At 33.1% G+C, this 19,584-nt stretch overlaps 2 protein-coding genes across 2 annotated transcripts in view; both read left to right on the forward strand.

Annotated features, from left to right (window-relative positions):
- The window catches only part of LOC115886882 (aldo-keto reductase family 1 member B1-like), a 46,046-nt gene extending 32,077 nt beyond the window's left edge, over positions 1-13,969 (forward strand). Inside the window, exons 3-7 of the mRNA XM_030906209.1 lie at positions 7,316-7,436; positions 9,928-10,122; positions 11,703-11,820; positions 11,917-12,154; positions 13,789-13,969. Coding sequence (XP_030762069.1) covers positions 7,316-7,436; positions 9,928-10,122; positions 11,703-11,820; positions 11,917-12,154; positions 13,789-13,834 — 718 coding nt within the window. The 3' untranslated portion in view covers positions 13,835-13,969. The remainder of the gene's footprint in view (positions 1-7,315; positions 7,437-9,927; positions 10,123-11,702; positions 11,821-11,916; positions 12,155-13,788) is intronic.
- Positions 13,970-16,439: 2,470 nt separating this feature from the next.
- Positions 16,440-17,915, forward strand: LOC115886815 (prisilkin-39-like). The gene is made up of 2 exons (XM_030906116.1): positions 16,440-17,739; positions 17,818-17,915. Exons 1-2 carry the CDS (start codon positions 16,500-16,502, stop codon positions 17,823-17,825), a joined length of 1,248 nt encoding a protein of 415 aa, XP_030761976.1. The 5' UTR covers positions 16,440-16,499; the 3' UTR covers positions 17,826-17,915.
- The last annotated feature ends 1,669 nt before the right edge of the window (positions 17,916-19,584 follow it).

Here is a 19,584-nt window from a genome sequence, read left to right on the forward strand (position 1 = left end):
AGTGTCTAGGTTTCGCATGCATAGGTCATGACTGATAGTACACATTAGGCGAATGTTTTCTTCTTTAGATAAAGTGGCATTCTAGATTTGAATGTGATTGAATTTCTTCCATAATTATTCCATGCTAACTTAATTCTTCCGTTGATTTCTGGATCTGTGTATTAGTTGTTCCAAATATATATCCTTCAACTATATCTAATGTCAGTGTTGTGTTACTTATTAGTATGTCTTTTTTTGTACTAGTTAGTTGTACATTAGATTAGGCATACTCCATAAGAAATAATTCAACTAAGTATGTATAACTTCTTTAACATTTTAAACCAGCAAGAAATACGACGTTAATTAAAATTCTATAAATAACAATCTATCAAAGAATGAAAATGAAATTATATTGCCATAGAAACGCGTCTTGAGTTTTAAGAATTAGAAGAAATTCAACTATGTTTTCATGTTTTTTTTTAATTGTCTCTAAAACAGTATGAATATTTGGAAAAGTATAAACAGGATTAACCCTTTGAGACAAGCAAAATTTTTTATGATTTTTTTCTCAAAATGTCAATATTAAAAAAGTTGTTCCCCTCTTAAGTGAAGACAATCCCCGGGAACATACTGTAGACTCGTTAAGATATATTTTCTTATACATTATTTTTTTATATTTTACTACTACCTTCAAAGTTTTATAGAAATGGCGAATGTCCCATGAAACCTATTTTTTTCGCAACCGAATAGAACATATTTATCATTTTTATACTTTCATATAAAAAGTTTTCCTATCTCTACATTCTTAGCAACTACAAAAAATACTGTTATCTGAAAAGAATTATTTTTTAATCATTAATAATTTGCGCTAACGTAACATGTAAACACTTAACAGGTACTCATTCGCTAATTTGACGATAATGTTCATTGATATTTTATACTGATGTCATCTGAGTTCAGGTAAAGTTTAGCAAATTATATTTTATTCTGTGAACTTTGGATTCAAGTTAGTTCAGGAAATAATAAAATAATTTCACAAGAGGAGTAACTGTTTTATCAGATTTTACAGGGTGTACCAGAAATAAGTGCAAGTATTTTAATGGGTGGTCTGGCAAAAAGAAACATACTTTCTCTTTACTATTTTTAAAATAAATTAATAATAACCGAGTTATTTAACTTGAAAATTAAAAAAAAAAAATAATGGAAATATTTTGAGAGCCGTCGGTAGCAATCGATAATCAGCCCCTAGTACCAAGCAATTGCCATAATCTCAGCAAAAGTAGAATTAATGAACCATTCATTTGAATAAATATTCAAAATAATCATAAAAATCGATGTATAGCTTAGAATACAGTTTGTTCAAATGTATGGTAATCTTTAAAAGTCTAGGATAATAAATTTCTCTACGCACGAAGCGCCACCTGGCGAAACTCCATTTTTGGTTTGGGGACTAAAAGTTGGACGAGTCGTATCAGTAGGTTCGGTTTGAGAAGTTGAATCGTTTGAATCGATTTACTAAAAAGAATTGTCGCGCCATCACTACCCTCTTGTAAACAAATAAGTTTGCAGAGAACTACAAAAAGAAAATAAATATGTATATAAAACTTCTTTTTGTACAAACGTCAAAAAATGACAATTAATATGGTAATCTTGAAAAGTCTAGGATAATAAATTTCTCTACGCACGAAGCGCCACCTCCAGTCGAAAACGACAAAAAGTAAACACCATTTTGAGACAAAAACAAGAACTTCATAAAAAATGGAGACTTTTGAGACAAATTGTCCACATCGCAATGACAAAAGTACAACAAAGTCAAAAATTTAGTGGTTGCGAATGAGTTTTTTTTTCTTTTTTTTTTTGAGGGGGTGGTAAAAAACCTTTTATAGGCGGGTGGTGCTCGTTCCCATCACCATCTCGAGAGAAACGATCATAGAGACGAACCCCAAACAGTGTGAGAGTCGAATTGTTACCCACTAAAAAAGTCCACCTCCGAGGAGTCAGCTCCTCCTCTCACCCTTACCCGGAACCGCCGCATGGCATTACTTCGGGTTCGTACGTGATCTTGGGGTTTATATCTTATCTATGTTATTTTTTATCTATATTCTATTCTATTTATTTTTAGGATTTCTTGCCTTTTCATCTTTTCCTTTCTCTATTATTATTTCTTTCATAAATGCCCCTACCTTTCCCCATATTTCGCTAGTTTTGGTCATTTCCATAATCAAGGTGTCCGAAGTTAACATTCCTACATCCGACAATAAGGCAGACCTTCCGTTTTCCCATCTCGGACCACAGAACAACGTGTGCTCGGCATCGTCGATTTCGTCGCAATACATGCAGTTGCCATTTGGTATTTTCTTTATTCTGTTCAAGAAGTCCATGAAGACTCCATGCCCGGAAAGAAACTGCGTAATATAATAGTCCACGTCTCCGTGTTTCCTACTTGTCCAGTCCTCCACGTTGTGTTGCCATTTTTGATAGGTACCTCGTCGTTGATAGATTTTCACCTCATCGTTAATCTCTGCTTTGACATATAACTCTCGCTTTTCCTCAGCTGCTAAATGCAGCGGGATCAGCCCAGCTATAACCAACATGGCATCTGTTGATATCGTACGATACGCTGAACAGATCCTTAGGGCCATTTTTCTCTGTGTGGAAAGCAATATATTTTTCGTCCGTTGGAATTTTAGTGCCTCGACCCATACAGGAGCGCCGTACAGAATTATATTTTGCATTGATACCGCAAGAACTTTTCTTTTTTTTGAGGACGGTCCTTTTAGGTTCGGAAGTAGTCCACATATAGCTTTGACAGTTCTGTTTGCTTTTCCGCAAGCATCTTTTACATGTTGACTGTAAGTTAGCCCTCTATCTAGTATTATTCCGAGGTATTTCACTGTATTAGTTGGTTTAACGTACTTCCCACCGACTTTAAATTGTATACCACCTATCTTTGTCTTTCGGTTTAGAAGAATAGCAGTTGTTTCCTCTGGTGCAACTTCCAACTGGTTTTGATTCATCCACAAGTATATATAGTGTAAAGCCTCTTCGGTTTTGCGTATCATTCCTTCGGAGGTTTCAGCTGTGGTTAATACAGCCAGATCATCTGCGTAGCAGATTATTTTTACTCCTTGAGGCACCCTTATTTCCATTACGTCATCATAAAGGATGTTCCAAAGGGTAGGACCCAAAACCGATCCCTGGGGTACGACTCCCCCAACCTCTTCTTGGTGGTCTATATCCAAGTTTACAGTACGCTGTGTAAAATATGATATTATAATATTTATAAGATATGGGCTGATGTTTCTTCTTGTTAACTTTGACAATATTATAGGCCATGCTGCCATATTAAATGCATTTCTCACATCTACTAGGATCAGCGCATGCCATTTTTCGGGTTTGTCCTTGACGGTCTTTGTTACAAGATCAACTCCACTTATTGTTGTGACTTTTTTTATGAATCCAAACTGGTTATGGTTAAACCCACCTTTATTTTGTATTTCTTCCATTAATCTATTCTTTATTAAATTTTCATATACTTTGGCGGTTGCGTTAATCAGGCAGATTGGACGGTATTTAGTTTCTTCTACCTTCATTTTTTTGGGCTTGTCTATGAAGATTAATTTGGAGCTTTTCCAAATATCGGGAAAATCGTTATCATTTAAAAGTTTATTAAACACCTCCAAAAAGTATTGCGAGTTATTTCGGATGATAATTTTTACAACTTCTGGTGGTATTCCGTCGGGGCCTGGGGCTTTTCCGCTTTTTAATTTCTCGGAAGCAACTGAGAGTTCGTTTAATGTAAATCCTTTTTAACTATTTTTTTGGTCTTGTTTATACATATTCAGATTTATACCTTTAGGAGGCATAAAGAGATCTCGAAAAATGGCCGACTTCTCTTCAATTTGTAAAGTCATCTTTCGGTTAGTTAGCTTTAATTCTGCCTTAGCTTTAATTGTGCCTGTGTTTTTTTTTGTATCCGTCGCCAAAAATATCCTCTTCTAAGTTTTCGCATAGTTCCCATTTCCTTTCCTTAGCACGGTAGATGCAATTTTTGAGATTTCTTTTAGCTATCTTATACTCCTCTAATAGTACAATTCTTTTTCCTTCGTTTTTTTCTCTTTGAAACTTTCGTCTTTTCTTCCTAACTGCCAATATTTCATTATGTATGTCCTCTGACCACCAGTATGGTATGCTGTAATCATCGTTGCATCTAATTATTCTTGTAGTGCTTTCTTTGGATGCTTTCTGAACCAGTACTATACAACTTTCGACGGTTGCGTCGCTACGTCCGCTGACTAAACGTTTCTTGAAAATTTTATCCATTTTTGCTAGATCTGGAGCTCCCTTTTTGTACGTTCTTTTGTCTTTATATTTAGATTTTGGTATTTTGATAAGTATGAATTGGTGCTCTAGGAGAGATTTTTCGTCAAGTATCTTCTAAGTTGGTGTTAACATCATGGTTGAGTCGCAGAACATTGTTAAATCTATGTAGGACGATCCCGTTGACCTCACTAGCGTAGGCAAATGGCCATCGTTTAGTATATTTAGTTTCAGTGAATATACCCAATCCAGTAGCTCTTTTCTTTGTTCTGTTTTGTTTCCGCCCCAATATGCGTGCTTAGCATTAAAATCTCCTGTTACAATGACTTTTTTTTCTATCCTTTCTGCAATATCTGTTTGTAAGACAAGTTTCAAAAAAAACCTGGGTACTATTAGGGCTTATATAAACGCTATATAGTGCAAAGTTGTCTATTTCTACACATACAAAACATTCTCCGGTATGATATTTTCTGACAGGTATGCTTTTACTGTGATTTACTATAGCGGCAGAGTAGCTTTCGTTTGCATAAGTATGCTGACTTTTTCTACACCCTGAGATGTTTGGTTCGCTTATAGCGAGAAAATGACATTTTTCTTCTGCTGTCACCACTGTAGCCAAGTCATGTATCGGCTTACTTCTACTAGTATTAATTTGAAGAATTGTGATGTCCATTATTGCAAATTGGCTGGATTTGTCCTGTTTTTATTTCTGTAATATGACAATGCCCTACGAAACTCGCGGCATTTGCCAGTTCCAGCTCTATGTCTATTATCTTCGCACATAGGACACTTCTCGTTATTCGGACATTCTTTTACTGTGTGGCCTTCTTCACTACATTTATAGCATAATTTTCTCCTATCTGGTCCATTACAGTGCTCTTCGGTATGGTCGTGTGCCCAGCAACGCTTACACTTTTTAATATCGGCTTTCCTCTCTGAACTACATCGTACTATACCTATTCTTAATGTTGGGACTTGCAGTAACGAATCAGCAGTTTCCTTGTCAGTTATAATAGTGGCAGCTTGAGTGTTATTTGCGTTAGGTCGCAAATTGCTTAGCTGAAAAGTATTCTGCAGTGTCCCAACCTTTTCTGTTATTGCTTGAATTACTTCTTCTCTGCTTGTTGTTTCTTCCATACCACGTAGATGTATGACTTCTCCTTTTGGTTTGGTTGTTCCGGTAACTTTCGTTCCTATCTCTGCTGATAGGTTTTTAATTTCCTCGTTTAAAATTGCGATTCCCTTTTCGTCCTTGTCCGTCGTTATTAGCACTTGTCCATTTCGAGTCGTTCTGATACCTTGTATTATTTTGCTTGTCTCTGTGTTTAATAGTTTGCTTTTTATTGTCTTTATTAGTTCACTACGGTCAGTGCCCTTTTGATCTACTACAAGTGCGTAACTTTTTCTTTCTCTTGGTGTTGTGTTTGCTGTTTGCCTATTGTTTGTCCTTTTGTTGGTATATATTGCTATTGTGTTATTTGTGCCATGAAATATGACTTCTGTCATTTTTCTCAGTCGATTAATAGAAATTGCTTCGATGTGGCTATCCATTCATCATTTAACGTTTCATTTTTGAGTTCATTTAATTTTTCCCATAAATCTTGATCACCTCCTTTCAGAATAATTTTGATTACTTTTTGGCTGGCCGAGTCGTTACTGTGAGTTGCTGACCTAATTTTCGTAGACTGTTCTAAGACAGTGAAATGTTCTTTAGCTTCTTCTAATTCAGGATATCTTCGCTTGTACAAGAGTTGAATGTCTCTATTCATATTTGGATCTGTATGTTCGACAAAAACTACATTCACCACCGTTGCTTTCGAGTCCAAAGGGTTGCCAATTTTTATTTCCGTGTTTGTAAATGCACTATCCTTCCAATTTTTATTTTCCGCTAATGTAAAGTCTTCTATTGTTTTTATTTGCTCAATCCTAACATCTTTATCGTTCCAGTCAATAGTTTGTATATCCGCATCCATTGTCATCTTTTCTACCTGGTCATATCTATGAGCCTCCATCCATTCCTTAATCGATGTCCTTCCTAATACTTCTGCCTGTCTTTTTAGTTTTTTTGATATTTCTTTAATCTCTTTTTTATTAAAATGTTCAATTTTATTCTCAAGATCTTTAGATATCTCTATAATTGTCTCTATCGTTTCCCTGATAACGAATGCCTCCGCGTTCTCCTTTACTTTATAAGGATCTGGCATTGAGCTTTTTCCAAAAGATGTGTCTAGTATCCTCCGTTTTTTACCTCCATCACCTCTTACTGAGTTGCATTGCATCATTCGTTCCAGTATGTTTAATCTAGTTTGTGTAGCATTAGTATTTTCCCCTTCTCTTTCCCCAATTTGTTTTCTGTTTTCCGGTCCGGTGCGGCAGTGCGCCCTTACCACACTAAGGCTTGTCTACTCCGGGAGTTTGAATGAGTTTTATTACCCATGTGTGATTTCACTGGTCTCTTGTACTGTTGGCAACAGACGCCATCCGCACTGCGCCGACGACTTGTCGCAAAATATACCAACAAAACATAGACACTTTGATCTTTACCGACTCGAGACGGGACATTGAAAAGTCTCTGAATTTTGAAACAAAACAAAAATGAGACAAAAATATCGCAGAAATGTATTGGATTTGTCACAGCTTTGTCGTACGACATGAATGTTTCTGTCTTGTCACTGTTTTATTTGCTTAGTCTGGACCCGGCATAAAATATGATTTTTTTTAAAGCGAGAATGTCAAAAGTTGACATATAATATGCCATTCTATTCAGAGTGGCATTTCCTATCCAATAAAGTAAAAAAAAAACCGAGGGTGTCATTTAAAAATCAAAAGTTTTAGTAATTTCCGGTGAAACAGGAAGCGACCGAAAACAATTGAATACGTCAGTCAGTCCTAATTTATGTCATACACTAATATACCAAATCTTGTAAAATAAAAAAGTTATAAAGCTGAACCACTTTTGAGACGCACCCGGTATATACAAGGCTAAAGAATATCATCAATTATTGTAATTTTTCAGCAAATTATGGAATACCTATCATCGGCCCGATTTAGTTGAGAAAAATTTAAGAATTACTTTGAACGACTTAGGACTAGATTACCTGGACTTATACTTAATACATTGGCCATGTGGCTATAAGGTATGGATTATTTAATTATGAGGAATTATAATACCACAATTATGTAGTTATAGCCATATATTTAAATGGTAGATATTTGTCTGTCATCATATTAATTCAAAACCATATTTAATTTTTCTTATTTTGAATGTCATATTTACTTTATAATCGAAGTTTAAATAATAATTAATTTATATAATTTCCTAAAATATTATTCTTGGATTCTACAAGGTGTATCAAAAAACATGTGCCATATTTTCCGATTTACTATAATTATTATAAAGTGTCATTAATTATCCATGCGGTGTAACATTGCGAATATTTTAAATCGTCAGATAAGAAAGTGTACATAAATTTACCAGGGACGTGCATAGGGGTCAACTATGGCCTATGTTAACATAGAAAATAAATCTTGTTTTTACGTGGGGAATCTCCCCACGAGAGATAGCGCATGTTTTTGAAACACCCTGTATATGTAAGTGGTTGTTTTTAATATATGGATATTTCGAATTTTATATATATTTTCGTATTTTAGATTTTAAGGTTCTAATTTAAAATACAAAACCAAAAGATTACAGTTGAGGGTTGGAACCTTTGGTGTTACACAGCAAAATAAAACACTAAATCACCACAATACACCAAAACACTTTTACTCTTATACTGGACGCGCGTTTCGCTAACCATGTTAGCATCTTCAGCAGATGATTATAAACTCAAATAATTAACATTCTTAAAAATTCCTTTTAGAACACGGGATAACTGTCTATCAAACGGTATTGAAAAATATTTTGACGTATCTTTCTCCACTTGAAAAGTCGAATTTTCAGAAATCATTAACCTATACCTACGTTTTCTAATTATTTTATCAACTAGTGAAGGAGAATATCCATTACACTCAGCTACATTCCTAATATAATATCTTTCTATTTCATATCTTTCGTTGGAAAGTGGAAAACTAAGTAATCTATGAACTAAGAAATTTAAACTAGCCATTTTATGTTCAATACTATGATATGATTCATTAGGAATATATCTGCGTGTATTGGTATTTTTCTTATAGATATCAAATTCCAGGCAATCATTAGTATTTCTAATAACTAATACATATAGAAATGGTAATCTGTCGTTGTTCTCAATTTCATGTGTAAATTTAATGGAAGGAAAACTTATATTCACTTATTTCAAACTTAGAAATAAAATTATCTATGGTATCTGAGTGTATGTCAAAAACAGCAAAAATATCATCCACATACCTAAACCATACTCTTGGAAAATACTCAAACTGATTCCTAGCCTCCACTTCAAACCTGCTCATGAATAAATTAGCCAAAATTGGAGACAATGGATTACCCATTGCTGTACCTTCCCGCTGTTCAAAAAAGTTGTTATTAAATTGAAAACAATTTTGTTTCATACATAACGATCTAAGCTCAATATATTCAATCACAGTTTTGTTGTCGAGACCATTTGCGTTCAGTAATTCCTTCAAGTAGCCTAAAGTATGTGGAATTGGAACACTTGGGAACAACGAAGATACATCAAAGGAGACCAAAATTTCACCTTCATGCAATGTTATATTTTTAATTTTGTTAATGAATTCAATATTATTTTTAACTGAGAAAGAAGGTTCATGATTAGGTAAATTTTCGAACTCCTTTGATAACCATTTTGCCAAATTATAAGTCGGAGAACCTACAGCCGAAACAATTGGGCGCATAGACTTGTCCGGTTTATGAATTTTTGGCAACGCATACAACTTTGGTAATGAGGGATTGGATACTTGCAATTTTCTCTTTAAAGAAAAATCAATAAGGTTGTTACATTCTTTTAAAGTTTATAATCATCTGCTGATGATGCTAACATGGTTAGCGAAACGCGCGTCCAATATAAAAGTAAAAGTGTTTTGGTGTATTGGGGTGATTTAGTGTTTCATTTTGCTACAAAACCAAATTTCGAATTTAAAAGTTAACAAAAACATCCTTTTTAGTAAAACACTAAATCAACACAATGAACCAAAATACTTTTACTTTTACACTGGACGCGCGTTTCGCTAACCATGTTAGCATCATCAGCAGATGATCAAGACTAAGTGTTTTGGTGTATTGTGGTGATTTAGTGTTTTATTATGCTGTGTAACACCAAGGGTTCCAACCCCCAACTGTAATCGTTTTTAATCTTTAATTCACATTGATTATAAAGCTTTTCGTAATAGATCTAGATTTTCATTCTTTCACTGTTGATCATTATTTTTATTTGTTAATATATTTTTTTGTTTAATAGAGTTTCTTCTTCCACTTTAGTTTTACTAAAAAGTGTGAACACTTAATTTCTAGTCGTAGAATACCCAAAAGAACTCCGAGTATAAACGCAAAAATATTTTCTGTGATATTTCAAGTGTCATAATTGAAAAGAAAAATATTTTCTCTGAATTACACGTGTTATTTTAATTGCGGATGACCCTTTATTCATCAGTTATTAAGAACATAATTTTATTCTTAAAATTAATAACTAGGAAGAAGGAGAAACCTTTCCATTTGATGCAGCGGGAAAGATGCAGTTTAGTGAGGTAGACTATTTGGACACGTGGAAGGCTTTGGAAGAACTCGTCAGGAAAAAGCTAGTTCGATCTATAGGGTTATCCAATTTCAACAAGGCTCAAATTACGAGAATTTTGGCGGAAGGAAGCATTCCTCCAGCAGTTTTGCAAGTAAAATTAAATTATATAATTTTTTTTAGAACCAGAGATTTATAGCTAAATAATGATTTAAAAAAATAATACCATTTGTGCAAATTTGCGTCTGAAGGAGTACGATGATAAGTCCGACTTAGGAAATATGTCTGAAACTGAACTGTTCGGATTGGATTTCTATTTTTGTATGAGTTTATTTTAACAGTTAGGAAATTCTAAAATGCATTTGGCTGTCCCAAGGATTCTACAGATAAAGATCAAAAATATATAGAAAACAAAAATATCATATGAACATATGTTCATAGAATTGTTTTCCTATATAGGAATTTTTTGTTTTATCTGCAGAATCATCCACCGATGATTCTCACTGAGTCACCCTTTATACTTTGTCATTATTTATCTATTGCAATCCTAAAATTTAGATTTACAGCAAAATGACGAAGATACGGAGTAAAAATCTCAGTATATACTAGACGCTCTGAATTATCAATTTTTTTAGTTGATTTAATTCAGTCGTAAGTATTCAAAATATTACTGTCTTTTACATGCCGAGCAAACGTTTCTATCTTCCAATCCTTTTTATTGCTCAATACCACAGTGAGGTGTTTCTCAAAGTTGTACGTTCTTGGTATGTCATCCACTGGGAGTTGGAGGAGTGGACTTTTCTTTTTGAGGGTGTTCCACGCCCCTGCCCTGGCTTGACAATTCTCCCAGTACTGTTTCCGTTAATGACCATTCTAATCATTGTTGGCATTGTACCGGCATATCTACCGTATTGGCATATCTACCGGCGATAGTGTGCCGTGGTGTTAGGTCTAGAATGACCTCCATTGCCGCTGTTGGGCATGTTCTCACGGCACGTCTGATGCACATACATGCCAGTCTCTAGTTTTGTGTACTCTTGCTCTAGTTTTGTGTACCAAGCAACTGCTTCATAGCTCCACCAGCTCCATATCCAAGCATATCAAATGTTTCATCCAAGCGTAAAATGTTTCATCTATTTCCCGCCATTATTCTGCATATCATGTGAGCCTTTGTACAATCTTTGTACAATCGTATATACATATTTACATGTTTTTCTGTATTTTCATCATTTTATAAACGTCTATTAACGCACTGTAGTTAGACCTATTTGTATAAAAATAGATTAGCACAATAATTTCAGAAATATAATAAAGTAGTAATTCAAATTCAATGAACAGATACGCTTTTAGGAATATAAGAATAGACATTTTTTAAGAAATCTGTTTCCATCAACTCTTATAACATATGAGCCGTTCACTGCACAATTCGATTAACTCCACTTTTGAAAAATCCTAAATTTACGTGTAAAACTACTATGTATATGGATAACTTGTTATATTTATAACATTTTTTCCAAACATTAGAGAAAGATATCCTCTGATGTTTGGAAAAATATTATAAATATAATAAGTTTTGAATATACAAAGTGGTTTTACACCGAGTTTTACACTTAAAATTAAGGTTTTTCAAAGTGCTGTTTACAGAATTTTACAGTGAACGGCTCTTATTTAATGTGAATTAACATGTATAAAATGTATCATCATTTGCAGTTTTCTTTTTAATTTATATTTTAGATTGAATGTCATCCTTACCTGAACCAAACAAATCTAATAGAATTTGCAAAATCCAAAGGTATAGCTGTTACCGCTTACAGTCCTTTGGGATCCCCGGACAGGCCATGGGCAAAACCAGGTATAATATTTTAAGATACGTACTTTGTTAACTAATTAACATTTTTACGTATTCACATCGAGATGAACTACAAAAAACTTAAATTACCTATTACAGGCGATCCACAACTGTTGGAAGACCCAAAACTAAAAGAACTTGCAACTAAATACAATAAAACACCGGCACAAGTTCTTTTAAGATATCAAATCGATAGAGGTGTAATTACCATTCCAAAATCTGTGACAAAATCCAGAATTCTACAAAATATCAGTATATTTGACTTTAAATTGTCTGCTGATGATATTGCATATTTGAATACTTTTGACTGTAATGGAAGATTATGTGCATTGGCAGCGTAAGTGATATTAATTTTTTTAAATCATATAAGTAGAAGCAGTCTCGTAAATCATAGGTCGTGTTTTTAACAATCAAATTTATTACAACGGTATGAAGTATATAAATTCAAATACGAATCATAAAATTGTAATACCCAGTAGAATAATAATACAATAAAATATATTATGAACAAATTATATTATTGTATGCACATTAACTCACCGGAATGAAAAACGGTACACTAAACTTTTCATGTATTTTAAAATTTTATACCCCGCTGGCAAGCGAATCTTTGGGTCGGCGTTTACATGTATAGGAGTGAGTCGTTATAGCAATCTAGAAAGTCGGAGTGAGCAAAAATACGAAGTATTTATTACATAACTACTTAATCTGACGCTAGATTTCATGCGCGTGGGAAAATACTCGCCTTCTGTCTTTATTCAGTACATCTTATTTTACTAAGCGTGTTGACCGTACTCTTTGTACACATGAAAACGGGCACCCAAGACGAAAAATGCCGACCCTTAGTATATTGTGTTCTAGTGTACAGATTTTCATGATTTGTTAAGCAATTTAAAGCTATCTTAAGTGACTTTTTAGTATCTTTTACTAAATTAAAAATGAAAGTTGATCTGTCAATTACACGAGGGAAAACAAAATGTTGATATATATTGGTGGAAGTCTTAACAAAGCAAAGAATGGTTGGAAATTGGTGGAGTACATTAACAAAGCAAAGAATTTAAAAATCACTTTATTGTCTTGATTGTCTAGCTAGTTTGTTTTTGATTCATCTGAATAGCTTTATTTTTTGGAGATATTCGCTCTTGAAAAAGACTAACATATTTTAATATTTTTTACATTAAAACCATGTCTTTGCTTTTGGTTCTAGTAAGGTTCTAGTCAACAGACATATAGAGGGTTTATGATTTATATGTATAATGTCATTGTCATGTCGAAAAATCATATTGTTATTGTATGTTGGGCAGTTACTCTAGCCTCTAGCAGATATGGTTTTAAGTCCAAAAGTTGATCTCTGTCATGGTTAATTACAGCATCAATAGCTGATACTTCAGAGCTTACAACCTAGCTTAGATCTCTACTAGAGTAAACGTCAATAAACGCTAATAATATAACTTTTCAATGGCAGTGACATAAACAATAAACACTATTTTATAAGTGTGTTGATCAGGACCCAAAATCAATGCTAAAATAGCTGTAAATCGTTACTTTCCTATTCAAAAGCGAATATCTCCGGTTATTTCGATAAATCAAAAAACAAACTATCGGGAAAAGAGGTACCTAGATGATAAAGTAATTTCTAAAATCCTTGGTTCGTTTTGGCTCACAACAAGGTCACAACATATATATTCCATAGGGTATTTCAAACTTTTACCAAAATATCAACATTTTCTTTTCCCTTGTATAATTGACAGATGGAAACTTTTGTTTTTAATTTAGAAAGATATACTGAAAAGTCAAATAATTTAGCTACAAATTGCTTAAAAAATAATTAAAATCGACCCACTGATACAAAATATATTAAACTTTAAAATATATAAAAAATTTAAGGTGCCCATTTTATGTGCCGGTGAGTGTATAGTGTATAACAAAATGTAGTATAACAAAATGAAAAGATATTTATTATTATTTTAGAGCTTATGGACATAAATACCATCCATTTGAACATGACGATTACTAAACACAGTTCAAACTACGGAATTCATTAAATGGGACCAATTTAATAAACTCGTGCAAAATTGAATAAAAATCGTATTATTGTACTCCACATTTAAAAATTAAAATAAAAGAACTTTTTAAGTAAATGAAGAGAAAATGTTTATATTATGTTTAATTACAATAAGGAAATTGGAACAACTTTCGTTGCACGTCATCAATGACACCATGCGTCGTCTTATGGAGTTTGCTGGTGGTCGTATTATAATGTGCAACGAAAGTTATTTTAATTTCCCTAATGGAAAAGCTTGACAAAATGTCTTTATTTTGTTTAATTAGAATCGAAATTCTATGTACTATACCTAGGTAGTAGTCTTAGCGTATCCAGTATAAAATAAAATAGTTTACTGGATATCGGAGTAGAATCCAAGTTCCAATGGAATAGGACATTAAAAATAATTAAGATATTATGATGATATCAAAGACATTAATCTAAAACCCTGTTTAAATTACATACAATACGGTGCAATGGGAATGTTTGTTGCCCGAACACATGCGCCCCTCGTACTACCTATAGCAGATATGGTTTTAAGACCAAACGTTGATCTCTGTCAGTTGATGTCATTTTTATTGCATTGCATGAAATTAGACGAACGTGCTAATTTTATTGCAAGTCGCATGCCATTTACGCTTCTACCAACCAAAAAATATTCTAATATATATACTATAACTTCATACTTCATACTTAAAATAATATAGTTTCTGTTTTAAAATTCAAGTTATAAGTACCTAAACTATTAAATTAAGATGCAAACTCAAACTATAGGATCCAAAAACTTATACACAATATAAAAAATAGGATACAGAAATAACACATACACGATTTAAGCTATGAAGCCATTCAGAACTACATGCTAAGGTATATGATAATAGGAGCTAAGTAATAATGTAGTGTTTAGTTTTAATCATCTGCTGATGATGCTAATATGTTTAGCGAAACGTGCGTCCAGTGCAAAAGTATTTTGGTGTATTGTGGTGAAATTTTGTATGGGTATATGTAGAGAGGCAATGTGCACAATTTAAAATTATTTTCAAATATGCAGGGTGTGTCAGAACTAAGACCCATACCAAAGTTATATTTTTTCTTATGGAATACCCTGTATATTATTCCATTTTTGGATACTCAGGCCTAAAAAAGACATTTATTATAAGGGTTAAATATTACAATTGGGGGGTTGGAACCTACTGTTACAACAGGAAAATAAAAACAATGAGCTGTTTTAATCATCTGCTGATCTGCGTCCAGTGCAAAATTAAAAGCGTTTTGGTGTATTTTTGTCTATTTTATTGAAAAATCGCTTTTTTATTCAAAATCTGAGCCAGATAGATATAGGAAACCCTAATATAGTTTGAAAGAGCATTTAAATCTGCTTCGACTTGTTTAAAAATATACATAGTGCTGCATTTGAAATAACGAAGATTTTATATAAAATAAATATTTAAAATAGACCAGCAATTTTTGATACTCCTGTATACATTTAAGGAAGCAATCGAAATTTTTAGTAAAGTTTATTTCTCTGGCTTGAAAGTCAGCACAAGAATTTATTTTCAAAAGTAATATACAAGGTGTTGACAAACTTTTTTATTATAGCATGCATATTGAAATATTTTTAAATATCTCAACAACCAAAGCTTTTAATCATATTAAACCCTTATAATAAATGCCTTATTTTACGTCCAAGAATCCAAAAATAAAATAAAATACCGGGTGTTCTATGAGAAAAATCAACCGAGGCGAATAAGGTGCGCCACCCTATATATTATTATTAAATTCATTTCTCCTACAATGCTGCAATATTATGAAATACAGACAAGTGCAACAAGTACATATACCGATCTTATGATATACAGTGTGTAAAACTATTTGAATACAGGTAATATAATAAACAAAATATATTTTAATTATCATATTAGCCTTTTAAAATTGATACTTTTTGTAAAATATATTTTTAAATATTGGTAGAACTAATAGTAAAACAAAATATTTAGGTAAAAGTATCATTTTTAACACTAGGATACTCCACTAACATAAATGGTTCATCAAATTCAAGATTAGGTTCAGTTAGAAAATACTTTATTACTTTGCTAAATGCAATACTTGAAAATAAAATAGGTATATTTAGGGAGAACGGTTTATTATAACAGAATATTTTTTTAATAACTATCAAAATTATTAAGAAATTACTTATTTTGTAGAGGATAATGATGTAATAGTAATTTAAACTGTTTACTTCTGACGAAATAATTACCATTTTGTGCACTTAGAATAATCAAGCACATAAACATTAATATAATATTGTCAAATAATAATACATATATAAAAATTATTTATTTTTCATTTGGTAACCTAATTGTAATATAATCTACCCATATCTTAAGACCACACTGCGACATTTCACCTTTTTAAACGGCAACGTGTTAATTAAATTTATAATACACATTTTATTTTTCAGTAATTAAAAAATATTGCAAAATTTATTAAGATTAAACATATCAAACGATAAGTGTCACTTGCATGGATGGCAATGTGTGTGATACAATGATAATTTCTTCTTATAAATACCGAGATAAAATTTACAATCGGCATCAGTAAACTGATCATCATCCAGTGTGGTACAGAAGTGAAAAATATGAAGTCGGTTGCTTTTCTTGCCTTCTTGGCGCTAGCGTCTGCAGGACCAATTTCTTACCCTTTCGCCCAATCGAGCCAATACGGACCAGCATCATATGGGTATGGTAGTGGTTCTGCATATGGCAGCTACGGATATGGAAGTTATGGCTATGGCGGATATGGACCAGTAAGTTCTTACGCTAGCAAGTACTTACAACAAGCTCAAGCCTATGCTGAAGCTGCCTTGCAATCTGCTCAAGGAGTTGCCCAAGAATCTGAAGCCCAACAAGGTATTTCTTACATCAACGAACAAATTCAACAAGGGCTGCGGTATGCACAGTCTGTTTACCAAGCCGTTCAAGAAGGTTCTTATTCAGCTTCATACATTGCCCAACAAATCCAGTTTGCTCAACAAGCATTCTACAATGCCTACCAAGCTGCTCAACAATACAATTACCGTGCTACCGCTGCGCAAGCCCAAAATGCTTTTAGAGCAGTGTCGAGTGCATACCAAGCTTTCTATACCTTAGGGGCATATTATGGTTATGGATACTCATCAGCCGCTCCTAAATTCCAACAATATGCTCCAAAAGGTTATAACGGATATTCTTACAACTATGGACCATACAGTTCATCTGGATATGGTTATGGATCTGCGTACGGGTATGGACCTTACTCTTCTGAAGATAGTTCAAACTCCCCATACAGTTATGCTGGCTATGGCAGTTACTACGGACCATACAGCTCTAGCTACTCCTATGGACCTTACAGCTCATCCGCTTCTGGTTACTCAGGATACCCATACGGTTATGACTCAGTAGCTGAATACTCTGGACCTTACAGCTATTCTTCTGGATACTCCAGTTCATATGGATTCCCTTACGGTTATGGATCTGGATACAGCGGATATTATGGTCCATACAGCTCTAGCTACTCCTACGGACCTTTCAACACTGCTTATGATTCTTCAGTCTACCCCTACAGTTACGGATCTGCATCCTACCCCGGATACAATTCCTATGCATACGGGTCTAACTCTTACCCATACAACTCTTATTCTTACGCCTACGGATCCTATCCCTACAACTCTTATGGTTCATCTAACTATGGATATTACGGTCCATACAGTTCATCTGCCTACTCTGGTTCTTACGCCCCATACAGTTACAACTCATACAAAGGCTACACCCCATACCAATATGGATCTTTCAGTGCTTATCCATTCTCTTCCTATGGATATGGTCAAAACGCTGCTGCTGGTTAGTATACATATTTTAATTTATATTTTGGATCATTATCATATTTAGAGATTTTCTAATTTGTATTCTTTGTTACAGCTGCCTAAACTGCCAAACCATGAATACACAACATTGAAGATCATATGATATGTATTGTTTTTTAATATATAGAAATAAATTATAATTTCTTGTTACCATATTATGTTTTATTTTGAACTAATTCAATAACCAAATATCCTTATACACATTAATAAGTGATAATGTGATAAAAACTACAAGAACTCTGAATTTGAAATATTCTTATTTATCTGAATTCAACAAATGGCACTATAAAAATTTTTGGTATACATATACCTATCTTATTTACGGGGTGAGTTTTGCAAGTGCAAATATTTTCAGGGCTAGTAGATCTCGATAAAAGAAACATATTTTCTCTTTGCCGTTTTTTAAATAACTTCAAAATAACCGAGATATTTTATTTCGAGAATTTCAAAAAAATACTGCTTACATTTTGAGAACCACTGGATCTTTTCTGGATTTTCCTTCTTGTAAATTTGGTCTATTACCGATGTTGCCATATTATCAAGAAATTATGGTTTTTAACTACAAATTAAAGAAATTTCCAAAACTTTTTTTAAAATGTTCCAAATTTTTATTTTTTTTACATAAAAAACCTCATAATCGTGTTTCTGGGGTCGAAATGTATTGCTCATAAAATATTTGCACTTATTTAAGACTCACCCTGTATATTTATGTGGAAAAATGAGGACAATGGCGGTTTAAAGATTAAATAATAGGAAAGGGAAGGTAATAGCACGGGGGACAGAAACTTCAACATGACAGTCATTTTTTTCTGGAATAAAGAATAACATTTAAAACCATTTTTAAATTACTAATCAGTGGGTTTGCTCATATTGTTGTTTCTATAAGGCTTCTGAGACAAAAAATCTGTAAATTTAAAGAATTTATTCAGTTAATATATATAATAATATAATATATATTATTCAGTTAATAAATAATTATTTCATTCAGTTAACAGTTCTTGACTACCAAATACGAATTTGAAGCTTAAACGAACCATCAGAAAATGTTAGATAAGACTGCTTATTTTAATAAATATTATATCATACAGGGTGGGCCACTGAAAACTTACAATGGCTATAATTTTTAAACCAAAAAAGATATCAAAAAAAAAAATACCGTTTCTATCGAAGGGGAATACATATGACGTATTTTTTGAACCACCCCGACCTACCCCTTAGGCGGCTCCCCTACTCACTTGAAAATCTCAAATGGCAACACCCCACTTTTGACGCCTTTTTGGAAAGCCCGTGAAAAATGCTAAACGATGATCATAAAGTTTCTAGGGTGAAATTGAAAAACTATCCTTACACGAAAAATTAGGTGGACATTAATGAAAAAAGTGATTTTTTCAGCATAAGTTACAAATTGGGACCCAGCTAAATGAGGCAAATGAGGTATTTTTCAAACCAACCCGACCCACCCCTAGGTTCCCTCACTTCTAATCTCAAGATAGCGATACCCCACTTGTGACACTTCTTTGGAAAGCTAATTGAAATTGCTAAACGATGGTCATACAGACTTCAACTTAATTACTGGTAAGTAGTGATAAGAAATGTAGGTGTGACAATTTGAAAGAAATTTAAAATGATAATTTATTTTCAAAATTGCTCAAAATGAGCCGTTTTTTTCCATACAAAAATACAAAAGATTTTCAAATTCTTTTCTCATGTTTTGGAAAGTCTCTCTTGGAATATTTCGACATGCTTCAATTATCCTCTGTCGCAATTCTTGCAACTATTTGTCTTGCAGACTATTGATTTAGTGTAACCCCACAAGAAAAAG

The sequence above is a fragment of the Sitophilus oryzae genome, unplaced genomic scaffold (genome assembly GCF_002938485.1).
Source record: "Sitophilus oryzae breed Bouriz unplaced genomic scaffold, Soryzae_2.0 scaffold_499_pilon_pilon, whole genome shotgun sequence".
NCBI lineage: Eukaryota > Metazoa > Arthropoda > Insecta > Coleoptera > Curculionidae > Sitophilus > Sitophilus oryzae.